This window comes from Haplochromis burtoni, unplaced genomic scaffold (genome assembly GCF_018398535.1).
Source record: "Haplochromis burtoni strain Fernald_Lab_line unplaced genomic scaffold, NCSU_Asbu1 Contig_3, whole genome shotgun sequence".
NCBI lineage: Eukaryota > Metazoa > Chordata > Actinopteri > Cichliformes > Cichlidae > Haplochromis > Haplochromis burtoni.
Window position 1 is genome coordinate 1670929 of NW_024582364.1, and position 19890 is coordinate 1690818.

General features: G+C 41.1%; 1 protein-coding gene across 10 annotated transcripts; it reads right to left on the reverse strand.

The window, feature by feature from the left end:
• Positions 1-448: 448 nt before the first annotated feature.
• Positions 449-19801, reverse strand: gigyf2 (GRB10 interacting GYF protein 2). 10 transcript variants are annotated; one of them, XM_014332782.2, is made up of 29 exons: positions 19694-19801; positions 17808-17859; positions 17475-17637; positions 17189-17284; positions 16896-17004; positions 14691-14796; positions 14549-14589; positions 14418-14450; positions 14267-14272; positions 13454-13665; positions 13161-13311; positions 12141-12380; positions 11872-12044; positions 10268-10424; positions 10000-10166; positions 9544-9641; positions 8655-8783; positions 8416-8546; positions 8229-8329; positions 7923-8063; positions 7059-7217; positions 6727-6975; positions 6521-6643; positions 5248-5487; positions 4116-4321; positions 3813-3964; positions 3509-3711; positions 1367-1511; positions 449-1282 (listed from the first exon to the last, which is right to left on the reverse strand). In XM_014332782.2, the coding sequence occupies exons 2-29, from the start codon at positions 17843-17845 to the stop codon at positions 1215-1217; spliced, it is 3837 nt and encodes a 1278-aa protein (XP_014188268.1). In that variant the 5' UTR covers positions 17846-17859; positions 19694-19801; the 3' UTR covers positions 449-1214. The 10 variants fall into 10 exon arrangements, with proteins under 10 accessions (XP_014188268.1, XP_014188267.1, XP_014188263.1 ...); XM_014332781.2 differs by having other exon boundaries at positions 14207-14272; XM_014332777.2 differs by having other exon boundaries at positions 14171-14272.
• Positions 19802-19890: the final 89 nt, after the last annotated feature.

A 19890-nucleotide genomic window follows, 5' to 3' on the forward strand; every position in this document is an offset into this window, starting at 1 on the left:
GTCATGTTCACAGTTGTGCAAGTCACACTAATTCCCCATCATCTTGACCTTGTCCATGTGGTATATGTGATTGTATTAATGAACAGTTGAACAACTGTACCAAACACTGTGGCCAGTCAGTGTATGCTACAGCCTCAGCTGTTATTTTCTCTCTCTGGCGTGTAGTCATCTTTCTTCTCCCTTCTTATACTTAAACACCAGCAGGTCATCTTGGCCTTGTCTACATGGCTACATGCATAGATAATTAACTTGTCCCATGGTTCCTAAATTTAATTTCATTAATAGACCCTCTTAATCACCTGGCACTGATGAAATTTCCATGCACACATTTCGAGCTTTTCACAAGACAGGATGTCTAAAATGTGGTTTCCTGCAGTGTGACTGGGTTAATCGAAAAAAATCAGTTGCACACATATTTTGCAGTTTTTCTGAATGGTTCAGACACAGGTGTGAACAGCCCACACATCAGACTGTTTTATTATTTCATACTGCAATAAAAAAGTATGACTCCAGCAGATCATTTTCATATATTATAATACAGATGCAGAATTGAAAGTTTATTCTTTAAACAGCCTAGTATTTTACAAGAAATAGATAACTACTTGGAACTTTTGAACTTGTCCTTAAAACAGGACATAAGTGGGCACGAATCCTTGGGCTCTACTTTGCTGTCATTATCCATGAACACCCAGCCAAAAAGAGGGAGGAGGGGAGGAAGGGGGGTGGGGAACTAAAGTGTAGGGGGGAACTCAATAAATAAAAACAAAAAACAATGGATATAATCTCCAATCTTTCCCAAGCTACCCCATTCATGTATCCACTCTTCAAAATATATATAGAAAACAAAACAAAACAATGAGATACAGTTTAGGCCAAATTTTAAATTTGTTAATTTTGGATGAAGCAGCTGAAGAGATGTCAGCAAATCAGCAGACTCTCCATTAGTTTGACTTCCTTGCTCACTTGGGCTGGTTGGGGGTATCCCTTGACTGTTTGCTCCAGTCTGTTTCTCTTTAGGGTTAAACTTTTAGATCAAAGGTCCATTTGCACCAGAAAAATACGCTCTGCCTCAATGGCCAGTGTACTCCTGATAAAAGGGAAACAGAAAAATAAAGGGTGAAAGTCGAGGAAGCAGTTGGGGGTTCGGGTAAAGCAGCTGCTGTTCAAATTGGATACAGTCAGTGGGGGTGGGGGGTTTGCTTGGCTGCAGTCCCTTAAAAGTCCTCCAAAGTTTCAATCTCTCCCATATTCAATCTCTCAGATGACGCATTCACAGAAAAACCTGAAAATGTAAAAAGAAACAACTCAATTAGCACATGAAACACAAAAAAAAGTAATCATTTTTCAGATGGATGTTTGTCCTAACCTAGTAGGCTGGGGTCTGCCCGGACCATCTTCTGCTTCTTTTTCTTCTTCCCTGAGGTGACTGTCTCAAAGCGCTGCTGCTGCCCACTCGTATGGTTGGACTGGTAAACTGATGAAGATCCTGTTCCACCCCAGACAGAATCCTTGGAAAGAGAGAAACTTGCACTTAAAAGACGGCTCAGCTCTCAGAGAAAAGGCTCAACGCAGTCCCACTAGATATCGCTGAACATAATGATGAAACCAGAGCTAACGTTAATGCTTCGAATTCACTGTGGAGGGAAATGAAGTGTGAAATAATAGGAACTGCCACCAGTGACAGCGTTAAAACTGTCACAAACGAACTGAGGTGCTAAATAGCAGAGCCTAAAAAAAAAACCAAATAAAAAAAAAACAAAACGCACCTTTTATTTTTTTTTCCTCATGTCAAAGTTTCCACTTGAAGACATTAAACACACGAGGCTACTGATGCAACCTACTGTAATTGAAACAATAAACTTGGGTGACGGAAGGTGTAATGGTGTCATGTACAGCTCAGTTTGCCCTTTGTTACATATAATTGTTTCCATCAGCGCCACCTTCTGATCAAGGAACAAACTACTCCTGTAATTCTACCCCAACTACTTTTATCATCAGAATCAGCATACTTTATTAATCCCTAAGGAAATTATGTAGGTTACAGTTGCTCCAGTACAGTAACATTAACAAAAACACACTAGACTATTTAACAATACAATATGTTAAGATATAAGGAATAGCACAATATATACAAATCACCAAATAATAAATATCCAGGGTTGACAGATGTGATTATAAATAAATATCAAGAAAACTGAAAGCAACATTACCGACAGACAATCTGACTGCACAGCTGGGACAAGCCAGACACCTGATGATTGTTCAGTTAGCTTTAAAAAGTTCACTGAAAGCCTTGCATTTTCTAAATATAGCCAAAAGAAATGTGTTCACTGAATGGATGCCCCACTTTTCTTCACTACTTAGAAAGAGGCCAGCTCAAAGGTGTGTTAAACAGACAAAGGTGTCAAAGTAACACATCTGTCACAACAACATAGTGTTGCATGAGCTTCATAAGTGTAATTTTACAGATTATAGTATGATTAAAATCCTGGATGCTCAAAAATCACATCTTAAAAGTAAAACTATGATATACTACACTCGGTCCACTTTAATCCACAAATATAATTTTTTTTATATAAATATGAGCTATCAAACTTTTCAATTAATGGGAGTTTGCTTTGGAGGAGTGACTGTATGTAAGCATGATCATACAGTCAAGGCTTCACATATTTAACTGAATTCTCTGATGTTTTGGCTATTTGATAAACTAAATTGTATTTTACCTTTTAATAAAAAACACAACTTACTAAAATCAGCCCAACCCTGATGGTAGAAGAACCAAACCTGTTAATATGATCAAGCACTTTGACATAAATTCCACTTTTACAAAATTATGACACTGAGTTTTTAGTGCCATTGTAAACAACACTATTAATGCGCAATATTGATGTGACATTGGGAGGTGTTGGTGTACTGGACTGCATTGCATTTAAAAGTGTTCCTAATATCCTGCCTCCCTCATTTGTGGTAATGTGGTGGAAAACAATGTGAGAGTGCCCACTGTGTTTACAGTTCAAAGAAACCACTACACTCAGATTATTCTTCCAATAAACGAAAATGATTTTCATTCGCGTGTCAGGTTTTATACAAACAAAAGGTGCAGTGCTGCTCTGACTACAGACAACATAGACGAAAGGTGGCCTTCATGTTTTAGTAAAAGCAACATGGATTAATCCTTCATAACATTGATGTAGTGATAAAATTCACCTTTTCGACAATCTCTTTTCCTATTATTTAAAAAGAGCAGGCTAAAAAAAGAAAGAAAAAAAAAGTGCCATGTCGGCACTTGCTATGACTTAAGATTTATAAATTAGCTGATTAAAAAAAAACATTGTTATGGATGGCATCTTTCTGGGGTCATCTAAAGGGTGATGCAACAGTTTTAGTTTTTGCATACAGCCAGAAAAGCCACATAGTGAAGTGAAACATCACTTTCACCTCATTACAAGTCATATAAGGAAGTGAGACAATTGGTGTAACAACCCTTGTTCTTGTAAGTCCTGCTCACCTGCTGCTGCTGCTGCTGCTTGAGGGCTTGCTGTTGTTTCTGTGGTGCCTGTTTCTGTTGGTTAGCGTTCTGTTTGGCACGACGTTCTAGGAACTGCTTGGCAAAGTCCTTGGCCTCGGGAGTGTCCCCCAGGTAGGCCCTGATGTAGTCGTGCACCTCGTACGGAGAGTCCACTTCTTTGAGGAAAGATGCAAACGTAGGAACTGGCAGAGAGGAGGAGGAGAATATTTGTGTTTGGCTTCCAGAAAGGGCCCATTAATAGTTCCTGGTGGGATGACTTAGTATATCATATTTAAAGACTCACCATCCAGGTTGTTGGCCGTGTTGAGGGTGTGCAGAGTCTGCTCACACCATTGCATGAACGTGTCCTGTTGACTCTTGTTGACACCTTGAAACAACTTTAGCAGCTTCTCCTCCTCCTCCACCTTCTTATTGGCTCGCCCACTCAAAGAGTTACTTCATGTGCACAAACAAATAAAAGAGGAAGACAAAGTAAGTCACTAAGATCTGCGTGTTACTCATCATATCCCTCACGCTGCAAATCATGCTATTCATCACAGCCTGTGACTAAGAGGGTTTGTAAAGTTTTGTCACTCTAAATAAATACCTGAGGTTGGCGTTGCCTTTATTGTTCTTCTGTGCGTTGCCTTTTCGGGTCTGTTGAGGTTGCTGGACAACTTCTTTCACAGCCTCATCCCAGAAACCCATATTTGAGTTGTGCGTGTCACCCCAGATGCTGCTGGAGTCTGAGCTCCAGTTACTGCTGCTGCTGCTGGTGTTAACAGACCCCCACACAGAGTTACTCAGAGAAGTCTGTGAAGAGAGCCAGACACGTCTCAGGTTAATTGGCCCATTACATTCATGAGATATCAGTACATTAGTTGGCATATAAAATGCCTAAAAATGGTAAAAGACAACTTAAAGTTTCCAAAGAAATTGACTGATGTGATAGTTTTGTCCATCTATCAGTTCAAGAACCCAAACAGATTGATTTCTTAAGAAATAAAAGTGTAAAACTTCACAACTTTAAAGTCAGAACAAGGATGAGTTGCAAATATTTGGTTACAAAGTAAGAAAACAAACAGATTATGCGAAGATCTGCCGATTCTGAAAATCTGCGGATTTTGCCGATTCATCATAACTGGTGTAGTTGCTGGAATTCCTTTTAGCAGAAGTGAAACGTAAAACCAGAAGAACAACAATTACTGCCTTGTGGTTAAAGTGCCTCGAATAGGGAGGGAGGGACAAAGAAAGACATTCTACATTACAGCCAGGAAAGTGTTTCTGCAGATCATAATGATGCCACAGATGATTAATTCGTTCTTTTGACTAATGTGTTCAAAGTTTCACCCGACTGGCTTCTGAATTCTTCAGCTGTTGCTTAAACCGACCATCAATTTTTAATCAGTTCATCTCTGGTTTCAAGTAAACATCTGTGCCAAATCTGAAGAAACATCTGAGGTATGCCTCTGATCACAGCTGTTGCTCGTGCAGAGGCATAAAACAGCAGATTTGTAAAATCACTCATTTAAAAACAAAAAAACAATCAAATCACAATTTTGTGAACTCCTCCTGGGATTTAAACGAAAATTTCATTAGTCAATATTTTGGATGTTATTAATGATATTCTGCCTTAAAATGCTGACTCCACTAACGACTCATAAACAGCTCTGCTTTTCTACGAAGCTCTTATTGTGTTTCAGTCAACAATATCTTTTGTTATTGTTTGTGTCACATACAGTTCTGTTTTGAGTGCGCGTTTGTGGGGCAACAATAGGATGTTGTTGCTGCTGTTGCTGCTGCTCCTTCCGCTGTTTCATCTGCTGGGCTTCCTCCCTCTGAATCTCCAGCAAAGATTTGGTGGCAACTGGCTGTTTGGCCATGTTACCCCAACCCGACAACTTGGCATGAGGCTGCTGAGCCTGCTGCAGGGCCTGCTGTTGCTGTAGCTTAAGGATCTCTTGCTGCTGACGTCGATGCTGTGAAGTGAACACAGTATTAATATACATATAAACACATACACAGATATATAGAAACAGCATCTCAATAACAAGAAACAAAGTACTGATGACAGATGATAGACCATTATTGCTAAAAGTATTCACACACGTACAAACTTGAGCGATGTCCCATTCTTAATTCATATGGTTTGATATGATGTTGGCCCACCCTTTGTAGGTAAAACAGCTTCAACTCTTCTGGCAAGATATTCCACAAGTTTAGCAGTGTTTATGGGAATTTTGCACCATTTTTTTTTTTCGGAAGAGCATTGGTGATGTCAGACTGACTTGTTGGATGAGAAGGCCTGGCTTGCAAACTCTGCTCTAATTCATCCCAAAGGTGTTCTCTCTTGGGTTGAGGTCAGAATTCTGTGCAGGCCAGTGAAGTTCTTCGACGCCAAAGTTGCTTATCCATGTCTTTATGGACCTTTACTTTTTGCACTGGTGGAAGGTCGTGTCGGAACAGGAAGGGGTCATCCACAAAGTGTTCTCACAAAGTTGCGAGCATGAAGTTGCCCAAAATGTCTTGGTATGCTGAAGCATTCAAAGTTCCTTTCACTGCAACTAAGTGGCCAAGCCCAACCCTGAAAAACAACCCCACACCATAATCCCCCTCCACTAATTTTACACTTGGCACAATGTAGTCAGATAAGCATCGTTCTCATAGCAACCACCAAACCCAGACTCATCCATCAGATTGAAAGATGGAGAAGCGGGATTCATCACTCCAGAGAACACATCTCCACTGCTCTAGTCCAGTGACAGCATGCTTTACACCACTACATCTGATGCTTTGCCTTGCACTTGGTGATGCCTAGGTGCCTGATTTTATACACCCGAGGCCATAGAAATGACTGGAACATGTTAATTCAATGATTTGGATGGGTGAGTGAATACTTTTGGCAATTCAGTGTATGAAAAAATTAATATAGTGTATACAGACAGGTTACACTTTTGAAAAGCACATAACAGCAGCAGTTCACTGAAAATTAAACTGGTCCACTCTTCTTACCTCGTCCCGCGCCTGTCGTTCTCTTTCTTCCTCCAATTTCTGGATCTCAGCCAATGACAGGGCATTCTGAGTCTGGTTTATAGTGTTTGGTGACTGCTGGCCCCACTTTGATGAGGATGGAAGCTGTGGACCAGGATAAGGCATTTTGTAAACTTTAAAGTCATCTCGTACTCTGTATTTTTAATAAATAAAGGTTATGTTTATACCTTCATTTGTGCAAGCTGCTGCTGTTGCTGCTGCTGTTGTTGCAGCCTCCTGAGGGCCTCTTGTTGCTGTTGTCTCTGTCTCTGCAGCTCCTGCTGTCTTTGGGCCTCCTGGTCTCTCCTCTTTTGCTCTTCCTGTTGTTGGGCCAGGGCAGCTGCCGCTGCAGCAGCTGCCACCTCTTCCTCTGCTCGCTTCTCTTCTTCACGCCTCCGCAATGCTTCCAGTTCCTCCTGCTTTCTGCGCTCCTCTTCCTGGTGAAGCAGATACAAAAACCCAATAAGCTCAGTGCTGGGTTCAAGAAGAGGAATTATTAGACACGATTTTGTACCCTTACCTGTTTGCGTAGGAACTCTTCTCGCGTCTTTCTCTCCTCCTCTTCCCTCCGCCGTTCTTCTAATCTTCGAAGAGCTTCCTCCTGTGCCATTCTTTCCTCTTCCTCCTTTTGTCTCCGATGTGCTTCTTCCTGTTCCCTTTGCCGTCTTAGTGCCTCCTCCTTAAAATTTACAATGTTGTGTCAGTTCAAGCCTCACACCAAATCAAAGGGTGACTCCAAAATATAAAAACCCAACTGATATCTTTTTTTTGACTACCCAGTGGTTGTTGTCATTGGAACGCAACATGAATAAAGCCTGATTACAGCTAGTCTGTAAACAATATTACTAAGAATTTGCTAAGCAATGAATGCTTAGCAAATTCCAAGCGACACTGCTTACAAACTAGCTGGTGCCACCTTTTTTACGTTACAATGCAACTCTGACATACTGTATCTGTATAAAGCACCTGATACATCAATACTGCCCTTTGTTTTGTTTTTTGTCTCTACTACAAAAAAACGATCAGGAAATGGGTTCTACTTTACAGCTTCAACAGGCAGAAATCTAGAGGGAAACGTCTTTCCCTCTATACAGTAAAAGTCAATTCCGCATTTCTAGCTTCATGGGTAAAAAGTCTGCTCAACCCACTTTAACATTGAATTTTGCTGCCCATGTGAATTTTTCACTCTTTACAGTACTGACCTAAGACTCCCTTCATTGGTTAGAATTTATTTAAAAGACAGAAATGAGAGGCCGGAGGTGCAGAAGAGTCTGCCCCCCTCTTACACTGTGTGAATAAGAAAACCTCAAAGATTGTCTTTTGCCCAGTGCCACTAAGACATGTACTCATTCCATTTTTAAGTGCTTCTATGAAAGCGTTCCACCTGTTTCTGCCGTGCAAGCTCCTCTTCTTCCAAACGTTTCCGTTCCTCCTCCTGTCGAGCTCTCAGGGCATCCTCCAACCGTTTCCTTTCCTCTTCCTCCCTTTTAGCTCTCATTTCTGCCTCACGCCTCTCAAGCTCCAGCTGACACAAAGAAAAATAATGAACTTAAGGCATTGTTCACAGAAACGTGATCTCAAAATAATAGTCGGACATTTCAGACTTCTATTGCTGTATTCCAAACTTCTGAGATCTTTAGAGGTTAGTAGAGGCACTGTAAAACACTCGTAGACCAAGATTTTTAATCACCTTTGCATTCTTTGCCTTCTCAAACTGTTGCATCTGCTCAATAGTTGGAGCCTGTGCCATGGAGTCTATGGGTAAATCCCATACACTGCTGCTATCCCACGCTGTTGAAAATGATTCAATTTTATACATTACACTTGCCACAAAAACACATTTCCATCACTTCAAGATACTAAACTAAGAAACTCACTGCTCTGAGAAGCTTGTTGGAGGTTAGTTGTGCAGGAAGCCTGAGTAGACGGGTTTTGCATTTCCCACACAGAACCAGAGTCTTGTACAGACAGAGATCGGGTAACAGGAGGTAGGAGGCTCTCAGATGCTCTACAGTAAAATAAAGCAAACACATTAATGGATTCAGTTTCCCTTGATGTCTCTAGAGGTAACATTTTTAAACACTGAAATACTTATGATAATAATGATGCTATCAACCTTATCTTAAGAGCCTGGTATTGCTGTTGAAGCAGGTTGATCTGCTGTTGGTGCTGCTGCTGCTGCTGAAGAGGAGCTGAGCTAAGAGCTGCAGCTTTCTGCTGGGCCAGGGCCTGAGCATACTGCTGCCTAAACGGAGGAAGATGGGTAGATAGTGATTAGGAAAAAAAGCAGTATAGTGGCTGGGGGTTTCGTAGTGCGGAATCAAAGCAAAAGCAGCATGGGGTTGAACACTTTCAACCCTTTCATGTGGAGTTTGCCTGTTCTCCCTGCTGTGTTGCAGGTTTTGTCTGGGAGCTCCTGTTTCTCTTGGCATTAAAAGCATTCCATAAACCTTTTTTTGGTAAATAAAACCACAAATAATGTGGACGGTTCACAGTTCCATCAAGCAAGGCAGTTATTAATAAATAAGATGACATTCAACAAAGTCAGATGCTGATATTTATGCATTGTGTCAAATCAATATTGGACCAGCTGCTTCTTCTTTCAGCTGCTCCCTTTAGGGGTCGCCACAGCAGATCATCTGACCCTATCTTTAGCATCCTCTTCTGTCACACCACACCCTCTCATGTCCTTCACTGCAGCCATAAATCTTCTTGTCCTCACTAGCTAAAGTGGAACTTTTTTTAAACCAACTCAATGTTTGATGAAGTGTTCAGTCAATAAAACTAGTATTTTTAATCGAAATAAGTTATTGTTGCACAGAAAGCAAGAATAAATAAGCAATAATGTCTCAACTTAAACGGGAACTCTACCAGTTTTACACACCACAGTCTGTCTGCAGGTCTTGGGCAGTAATACTTCATATGTAAACCAATTTGCCAATTTGTTGCTTCAAAGTGAGCTGTGTGAATTTGCTGATGTAGTGTTAAATCTGAGCCTGGCATACCTGAGGAGGTATTGATATTGGAACTGCTGTAACTGGTAAAGGTTGAGAGCAGTGAGCTCCTGGTGCCTCTTCAACCTCTCTTGATCCCCATCTCCCTTCAAAACATAAGAAAAAAGAATTACAATAAAAATCATGTTTTTAAATCAAGTTGGAGAAAAAGCAAAGCATTAAAAAACTTCTGATCTCTCTTTCTAGCTGCCCATCTAATTCAGCATCACAGGGAGGCTTGAACTGTTGCTTCTCACTAGGTGAGAGGCGAAAAGAGTTCATGTTATATTGTGCTTTAAAAGATAATACAAGGAGGTTTCCTTGCGTTTCCATACACACCCTTCTATTTTAAAAAGGGACTACTACACCACCTACAGGATAAAAGGTAGTACTGATTCTACTTCTGATTTGAAAAACAGTCCCTCCACATTTAAGAATCATATGGAGAACACTTTGCAGGATCCTTACCTGTAGAGGTGGAGGTGCAGAACCTGGAGTAAATGGTACCCTGCCCCAGATCTTCACGATCTCTCCCAGAGGCTGAAATACTTCATCACACCCTCTTTTGACCAAAAGGTTCATTGTGAAGTACCCAGCCTGAAACCACTCTGTCATCTCATGGTTACTGAATGGACCTAAAGGAGCACAAAAAGACAGCAGAAAACATTCAGGACTCTGTTTTTAAGACAAAACTACAATCTAAGCTACACTCTGACCAGATCAAGTCCAGGCTTACCCTGTATCTCCCCCTGGGGGTCTTTGTAAAACCACTTGAGAGCAGCTTCATGGGTCAGGGGCAGGCCTGCAGGCTTGGGCTTCTCTGAAGTCTTTGCTGCAAGTCTGTCATCATCCACCCCACTGTCCTGTAGGTACGCTACCATCTTTTCCGCCTCCTGGAAAGGATTTTGTTTTTGTTTTTTTTTTAAAGAAAGGCATTAAAATTACTCCTAAGCCAAATCAAAACTGACACAAAAGACTGCCTTGTCTCAGATGATTAAAAAACAACCCAAAACATAACAGCTTCTTTCTGAGCAAAGAGTTGCTTTTAAAAACCTGATCATTATCCCTCTGGGGTCCAGGGAATAATTAGCTGTTTTTGATTACTTTTGATTTTACCTATATTTCGCCTTCAAAAACCTTTTATCTTGCCTTGTTTGGTATCAATATTTTGACATACTATATTAGTACAATTGATCTAAATCAAGACAAAAAAATTAATTATCTGAATAGAAAAAAGTTATTTTTTACTGTACAAACCACAAATATGTTTAACGAATCATTTTCATAACTTGAAATGCAAATAGAAATTGCAAATTTCTAAAAATTATGCACAAGTTCTGCAAACGACAAAGTTATATGGTACTATTTACCTAAAAATGCAGCCAAGGTCTCAGGTGTTTTTTATATAACCATTTAAAACTATTTACAGAACAATCAGGTGTGCAACATCAAATAAGAAGGCACGCAAATTATTTATGCAACTCCAAAGTTTCTATCCACTATAAGACAGAATTCCACAGGCCTAAACCCTGCAGGTCTGACAACAGGAGGGGTATCAGTCCTCTCTTCCATGTGGAGACAGCATTTACACTGGAATCTGCCATTTGTGGCTTCTTTGGATCAACTGTGACATTTAGCAGTATAACTGACACACAAAACAAAACAATGACTACACAACACACTAACTATAGCCTCCAAACACTATTAACGTCACTAATGTCTCACATATGAAAACTTGCTCTGTCTCTTTCTTTCGCTCACCCGCTTTCTCTTGCCAGTGCCACTCCTAAAACTTCCCTCTCTTCCTAAACAACCAAGTGCCACATGTTACCATATCATTTTTTTTTTGACTAGCATGGTACGCTTTAACACCAATAGGGAAGGGGTGATTTTTCTTTTTTCACTCACAAGCGGAGCGTGTTTGGTAGCGCTGTCCTTAGAAAACGCTGTTTTTACCGTTTCTTCCTGCCGTAAACACCACTGTTTTGTTCAGAAAAAAAACCCCATCGCGTGTATTTCTTATCATAACTCTGGTTCTACGTGGCCCATCGACACAATTTAAAAACTGGTATATAGTTTGAAGTCCACACTTTTGACCCAAGTTGAAATGGAGACTTTGGGTTGCTGCGTCGTCTTAAATTGGTCATGTGAATTTGACGCACCGGCGCGTCCATAGACCCCAGAGGGTTAATGAAATTAGTCAAATGTCTGGTATTATAATATTCTTGATATAGTTTCTCCTTTACCAACAAGATTATAACTGATCTCATGACTGTGGATTTCTGGTTGATGACCACAGTCCTGCTGACACACCTTCATGATAAAAGTTTACATAATTACCTGTTCAAAGTGTTTTAATCCCTCGTCTTCATCAGTGTCATGTGACACAGTGTTGGGCCTGCCAAAAGGTGACATTATATTTGAAGGAAATGGTAAAGGATTGTTCATTGGCACAGAAACCTCTATGGGCTTTTGCTGTGGTATATGGAGAGTAGGTGATGGAGCAGAAACTTCTGTATGGAAAAAAAAAACAAAACAAAATGTTTGTATTTTTGGCACATGCAGAAAAAATAAGTAATATTTACAGTGAAACTGCATAAAAGTCCCACCTGTAAGGGTGGTAGAAATGTGGGTCATAGGAAGAGATTCCAGTATGCTATTAGACATGGGGACATGCACAGGGACTTTGCAGGGCTCTGGGGGGAGTTCCAGGGGTGGCTGTCGCTCAGCTGGCCTCTCAGGGTCTTCTGTCCTGCTAGGCAGGTTTGGGGACAAAGACTGAGCAGGAGAATGGGGCTCTGAGACAGTTGGAGGAACAGGTGGGGCCTCCTCTGGTACTCTAGCCAACTCTAAAGTAAAAATTACAAATCACAATATGAAATTGTCATAAATAATAATTAGGTTTTGTAATATTAAAAAATGTGTATTAAAATGTGTGCGTTGTGTCAACAGTGATTAGTTGATATTGTATCACATCCACATAATTTTCCACATTCTTTTGTCATGTTTGAATCACGCCTTTAAACAGCCATCATTTTATTTTAGAAAAATGGTTGAAGCACAAAACAGGCCAGCATCTGCAGCGCAATCCATTGTGTTTTTTAGTGTCCTTGAGACTGTGGCTGAAAGACTCCCACAATTTCTCCTTACAGACAATACTTTGACTGAAAGTATATTAATCTAAGCAACTGCTGGGATGTATATGAAATTTTTGCATTAGTACATCTCAACCAGTTTCCAGTCAACATGCTCGTCCACTAATGCTAGGCTCATACTGCAAGACCTTATAAATCACTGAAATCTGACTGATGACAAGTATTTTTCTGGACTCTTATGTTACTGGTCATACTGCAGCACTCACACTAAAATCTGGTTCTGGAAACTGCAGACAAAATGTTCGAACTATAAGAGATTTTTTTCCCCCCCTTCTGTACATCGAAGTTCATACAGTAAGAGACCGCCATCACCCTGAAGGCTGAGCTTGGCTTCGGGGAATGCCATTTCCCAAAAGTGAAACAGCCCAGTCTTTTTGTGCGCTTCATAAAAAGACTTTCATTTCCAAAGTGCTTACAAAACTGTGAGTCTTACAGTCTATTTAGATGTACTTCTATGTAAAAACCGTGACTGACCTTTTCGGTCAGCTTCTCTTTTGGCCTCGGTTTCTGTCTCTTTGGTCTCCTTGGGTTGGCAGTCTTCATCCTCCAGGCCCTCTTCACACACTTCCAAGGGTTTGAATTCAATCTCTGCCTCTTCCAAGATCGGCTCCTTGGAGGCTTTCTGCTATTATGAAGGGAAAAGAAAAAAAAAAAACACTTTTGAAAATTTGGCACACATATCCCTTAAAGCCATTAGCGTTTTGAAGCCAGTTGAGGATAGTCAAGTCTTTTCATTTATCAGTATAATGGTTTCTGCCTGAAATCACCTTGAGTGAGAGAAATGCCCCCGATGAGTCAAAGGTGCCCGCCTCCTCGTCTGCATCCTCCAGACACCACTCTGGCAGGCTGTCCCTCTCATCTTCAAGGCTGCCACTGCCTGACCTTGGCCTCCTGTAGCCACGCTCGTCTTCTCTTGCATCAAATGGGAAACGGCGACGCTGGTCTGGGTGTTCCCGCCACCCTGCTGACCGAGGCCCATCTGGAGAGACAAAATAAATACAAAAAAAACATTGGAAAATAATGAGAAAACCATTTTACTCATGATATACTTTAACTTCATGCAGATGTTCAGCAGTAATACATTTGCCTGTGCAAGTGAAAAGCAGTTTAAAATAAAGAATCAATGGTGAAGAATCACTCATCTCACTCTAAGCACGCTTTGTTGGCTGGTACTTTATAGAAGCAGTAAATTACTGACAGCCAAGCTAACAAAACGCCCATGATACAGAAAGAGGTGGAGCTGGAGAATTCAACTGAATTCAACTTTGTGCGCTATCATGAATACCAAAAACCAACCAGCAGTTTGGCTGTGAAACAAAAAACTTTTTTCTCAAACAGGCAGTGGCAGTCACCACAAATACATTTATCTCTGATAAATGTATCGGTAACGTGGACTGTGCAGTGCCCACCTGGGCTTGGGGGGCACCACCGGTCATTGTCCCGCCGAGAACCTGCCGGGCGCCAACCCCCCTCATCATCCTCACCATTCTGATCATCACGAGAAGTACGCCAGTTCTCACTTTCTGAACGCGTGAAGTCGTGCTTCCTCGGGAGTCCTGCTCCACCGTCCTCATAATTACCTCGCACTGAAAACGATGGAGTGAAAGGTAAATAATGATTATATCGACAATGAGATCATAATTTGTGTTACCAAACTCATGCCTCATCGACATTCTTCAAAAATCTCAACTTCCTATTGGTCAAAAGTTCAACTTGCATAAACACACTTACTGTGATTGATCTGAAAATGTCCTGGAGCAGCATCTGTCACAAAAACAAAGCAACAAATAGATAAGCTAAGTTCATTCGCCCCAAAAGATCACAACATATTGATTATTTGAGGAGCAAAATGTGACACCAACCTGGGTCTTTTCGACCTGGTTTTTCAAACCTTCTATCTCCCCTATTGATAGAAAGAAAGTCATTATATAAAGTTATGAAAGGAAAAAAAAACAAAACTTCAAGCTTTGACAGAAAAAGATGAACAGATGAACATTTTAATACCTTTCTTCCCAGCTTTGGGAGCGATGCATCTCCCTTACTCCACGACCAAAACCTTCCACATCGTCAAAACTTCTTTGGTAAAACCCTCCATCTCCTCTGCCCCGACCTGAAAACAATCACAAACACTAATGAGATTCAGTTGCTCATAATCATATTCCACAGGCTTTCCTTTGGTTGGGATATTTAACACTGTTATAAAGGAACAAATGCCGCTAAGATACTCCAGCAACTCCTCTTGCAAATTATTTGCATTCAGCATTATATTCATCAGCAGGAGTTCTACCATGGTCCATAAACCCAAATCTGCTGAATCATGATGGTGTACTCTCCATTCACATTTTTATCCAGAGGTGTACAAGAAAGCAGCTCCTGAGATTTTTAATTGAATCTTTTCTCTCATGACTCACAGACAACACCCTTGAACAAGGACAAATCAGTTTGGCTGATGAAGTATTCTGCAATGTTTTACTGCCATAGTAAATGGCCTGTATTTGTATAGCGCTTTACTAGTCCCTACGGACCCCAAAGCGCTTTACACAACCAGTCATCCACCCATTCACACACTGGTGATGGCAAGCTACATTGTAGCCACAGCCACCCTGGGGCGCACTGACTGCTTCTAGTGAAGAACAATAACTTACTTTCAGACTTTTTTGTGTCACTGACTAACTTTCTATTTATAATTAAACTGCCTATCTATATAGCTATAGCGTGACCTCTTGATCAAACTTTAAAGTATTAGTTCAGGAAAAGTATACCTGACATGACCAATGCCAGTAAAAACAGTTCTTTTGTTTATGAATATTAATAGCTATTTCTGATTAATATTTAACCTCGCCCACACTGTGTATGTAAAACTGAACATGTCGACAGCAAAAGATCAACAGTCCAGACATCAGGGCCTTAAATTGTTTAAAAAAAATATGTAAATAAATAATCTGAATTTCAAGACCAAACTCTGGTAGCTGGTAACATAGCAGTTTCTATAAAAGACTTTTGTTTCTTAACACGTTATATTTTAGAAAATTATTACAGATAAAAGGTTAAGTCTTTGAACTAAGTCAAAGGTCAATGTGAAATCATAGTGACATACTGTTGCCACACACTTAACATGACCTCTGTCTAACACTGCAACTTTACTGGAGTGCATTAGCATGCAAGAATCTTGAAATATTACACCGATCCTTATTGCAGCCTACAGTTTGCAAGCAAGCCATGCCATCATTATGTAAATGCCTCATTTTATTATTTACAATTTCCAAGAATGATGAGCGAAAGAAGAGGTAGACTGATTTTGTGAAAAGCCATGTAGGTGGAAAGCTGAGAATTACCAGCAACACCCACCTCTCCAGTCAACGGTTTACACCAGGAAATTTTACAAATTTCCTTTGGAATAATCTGGGATTCACAGATGAACACTTTATGCTCAGCAGAAGACAGAATGTATATCCTTTGCTCCAAGGCTGACTAACAGTAATTTATTTTACTCTGGTGTGAGAAAATACTCATTTTTTTAATAGCTCTGCATTGTGACTACGCCTAAACAAACGTCCGTCTGCTTTCAGAGACAATCTTCCACCTTTAGGGCACATCAGTGCGAGGCAACATTTTGCTGAGTAAGCACATCACCTACGGGATACTAGTATTACACTATACTGTCTCAAACTCTGGACACACTGCCAGGCTGTTTTAAAGGCACTTTAACTGTATCCAGTTGTCATGACTTTCCTGAAACTGCATACACACATCAACTACACACAGATGTGTCTGTTATACTGTGGGGGCACTTGGTTCTGTTACTTCCTTTATTTTATAGAGGGAAATCAAATAAAAAGTTGTCAAGAGGGATCACTTTTATCTTGTGACAAAACATTTCTATACTGATTCACTGATTAAACGTGTGGGAGCTTCTGGACTGGCATCTAAAGGCCTTTAACTTCCCTGGACAAATTTGCAGGATTTATTTTTTGAACCAAGCTCAGTTTTTCAGCTCCAAATAAACCGATCTGACCAATCAGACCACTGCATTTGGTAACAAAGCGGTGGTAGCTCAAAACACTCTTGTTGGAAGAACACAGCCTCATTTCTCCAACAAAGAATTAAACCTGTCTGTCTAGAGATTAAATCCAACATATTACTTCTCCTTGAAATTATAAAAGGAAACACAACTTACTCATGTATTCATGAGCTTAGATACATTCTTACCTCTACCCCTTGAAGTACTTCGGCCTCTTGGTGCCCCTGCTATCAGCCCACCTCCACGCCCTGTGAGCCGAAGTACAGCTGCACTGTTTACAGACATGGAAAAATTTCTCTGCAAATACAAACAGAAGGGAGGGGAGCAAACGGAGGGGAAGCCAAGTCTGAGCTCTTGTCTTTGTATCCGCTCTGTATTATAAAGCTAAATTAGTAAATACAATGCATATGCCATTAAAATAATATGCAATTGGCCTTACGCCAGCTTGACATTAATGTCATTGTTCTGATCTGGTTGATACCTGTTCCTCCTCTGTAAAAGACACGAGTGCCAGAGGTGGCAGGGGCTCCTCTTGCAATATGGGCAGAAACTCCTTATCGTGTAGGTCTATAGGGATCTGGACAACACAAACGCACAGTACGAGTTTTCACAATTAAGATACATTTCATTCAATTTTCAAAGACTATTATAGCACAACAAAATATGGGGGATGAAATTCAATCTTGGCAGTCACACACTTTGTATGAAAATCCCAATGGCTACGATCTTGCGTCAACATCTAACGCTGATGTTACGGACGTACCCACCTTGTTATCCTTTACATAAAGTGCTAACATTTCTTCTCTCCCGTAGCGATATTCTGCAAGTTTATACTTTGGCAATGCAGGTGAGAGGGGTGGAGAGGCAACAGCATTGCTGCTTCCACCACCACCACCACTGCTGCCTCCTCCTCCAGACAGGGCACGCAGCCTGCAGACAGAGACAAAGCAGTAAAAACATAACGGACAAAGAAACATCAATCAAGCAACAGGTCTCAACATGAACGAGAAAACCTGCACTAGGCCCACGCAGAAAACCAGTTTCACAACCTAAAAATCACTTCATCCACACTAATTATTAAATCACGCCAGTTCAATTACCATTCTGGTCCAAAGTTAAGTGTCTGGGTTTCGGCCATTCTCCCTTGAAGTTCTGCAAATGTGGAAATGGAGGTAAAGGATTAGTGCCAAACATCTGCGATCCCCGCCCCCCAAAAAAACAACAGCAAAAAAGAACACATAGACAGTCATGCAGCCTAATACTGCTTATAAGTGTTACTGCATCCATTCAAAATTGGATATGTGCATGTCTTGACTTGGAAATATAAATGGGTATTCCAAAATTGCATGTGGCATAAACAGACAGGGGAACTGCAGTACTGGTCTGCACCTGTATATACAGTTTTTACTTTAATTGCTGAAAGTCTTGAAAACTAAAACTCAGGCATGTCAAACACATTAGGGGTTTGTCCCTGGCTTTAATGCATTTCAACTCCTCAGGCTATGTAGCCCATCCCACAAGCACACAACCAGTGTACAATTTCAATGTGCTAAAGCTATTTTAGGACATCTCTCAGCCTGCAAGGAGGCTGTGGCAGACACCTGTAATTGACGACTGAGATGGACTTTCTTTCAGCAAAAACAACTCTCCCCAAAATAATCATGTTATGCCAGCATCATTAGTTGTTTGTTTATGCTAGTGTCCCTACTACCAAGACGTTCCCTTCACCCTTAACCTGGAAGCACAGATCTAAGGCACAGGCCTTCCTCAAACATCAGGCACAAAAGGCGACAGCAGACTTACAATAGCCTTGACCATATGGAAGCCTGAATAAGCCACGTGTAAGTTGGTAGTTACAGCAATAAATACAGCAACCGGAGGGGGGCTTGCGATATTTGTGGTGTCTCTTCTGTGAGTTTAGGTACACTTTAAAGCTAGACCTTTGATTGGCCGGCTTTATATAACGATACGGCGTGTTTGAAATGATTAACGCGTAATCTGTACACAGCAATATAACTTATCAGTTTTATGAAGTCAATGTACCGTTACAATTTTGTTAAGCAGCTTAAATGGTACAAAATACGAGTGAGCGTTAAACTCCTGTAAAGTTTTCGGGAAAGTCACCGAGTCCATCGTTTAACTCCTAACAAAACTACAGTAGTCAAACTCCAGCCTTGATTACGTACTAAGTGAAGTTAATGTTGCTGAATAATGTTAAAGCTGGCTTTGCAATGCTCGCTGTGATGGTCACTGAGGAAGGTTCAGCAAATCACCCTCAGCTGCCAGCACTGCGTTAGCCAACGCAGCAAACTAGCAAGTCCTGTAAACACCTAACGTGGATATTTAAAGCAGTCACTGCACATTCGTGACTGTCATTATCCAGCATGTTTTGCGACTGTTAAATTCTCATAGTGGGGTTATAGACGTGCGGAAAGGTGGCGGCAGAATTGTAGTTAAAGAAGCGCTTTACTGCCTGGTGCAGAGTATTTTTTGCTATCCAGAAAGACGATGGCCAACGGTGGTTATCCCAGCGTGCTAGCTAACTAATTAGCCAGCAACGTTTAATCCCAACCTAGCTATCGTATATGTGTGACAAGTAAAGGCAGACGCGTGTACTGACACTGTTTTAGTTTATCACAAGAGAGTAGGTAAAGCTTATAATTCACATAAACTGTGTAACACTGCTCCGGAATAAGTTAATCCCCCCTCCCATCCAATCACCAATGCTTATAGCTAGCATGCTAACGGGTTAGCCAACTAGCTCCACGCGGCCTCCCGAGCAGCCTGGATCGACGACTACCTTTCCTTGTCAAAACGGCCCGCACACGGAGGCACTGGGGCCCGGTGCTGCAAGGCCAAGTAAACATGGTGGTAGAACCAACAACCCCAAGCGCCCCAGATCCTCGCAATTTGCCCCCCTGACGTGGCGGCTACCTAACGCGAATGATTTTTTCCTCGCTAGTGTGTCAAACTTTGGCTGTCTTACCTCCGCTTGTTCTGACAGCACAAGGTTTGTATACGAGCTGTGTGGCTCTCTCTGGGCTCTCTCTCTCTCTTCGTTTTCCACAAGATGGCTGAGCGCAGGTCACATGACAGCAGATATATAAACCCGAATGCCGAGGACAGATTTGCTGACTGCTACACACAGTAGCAGCCTGTGGTAATGTTCTGGCTCATAATGTT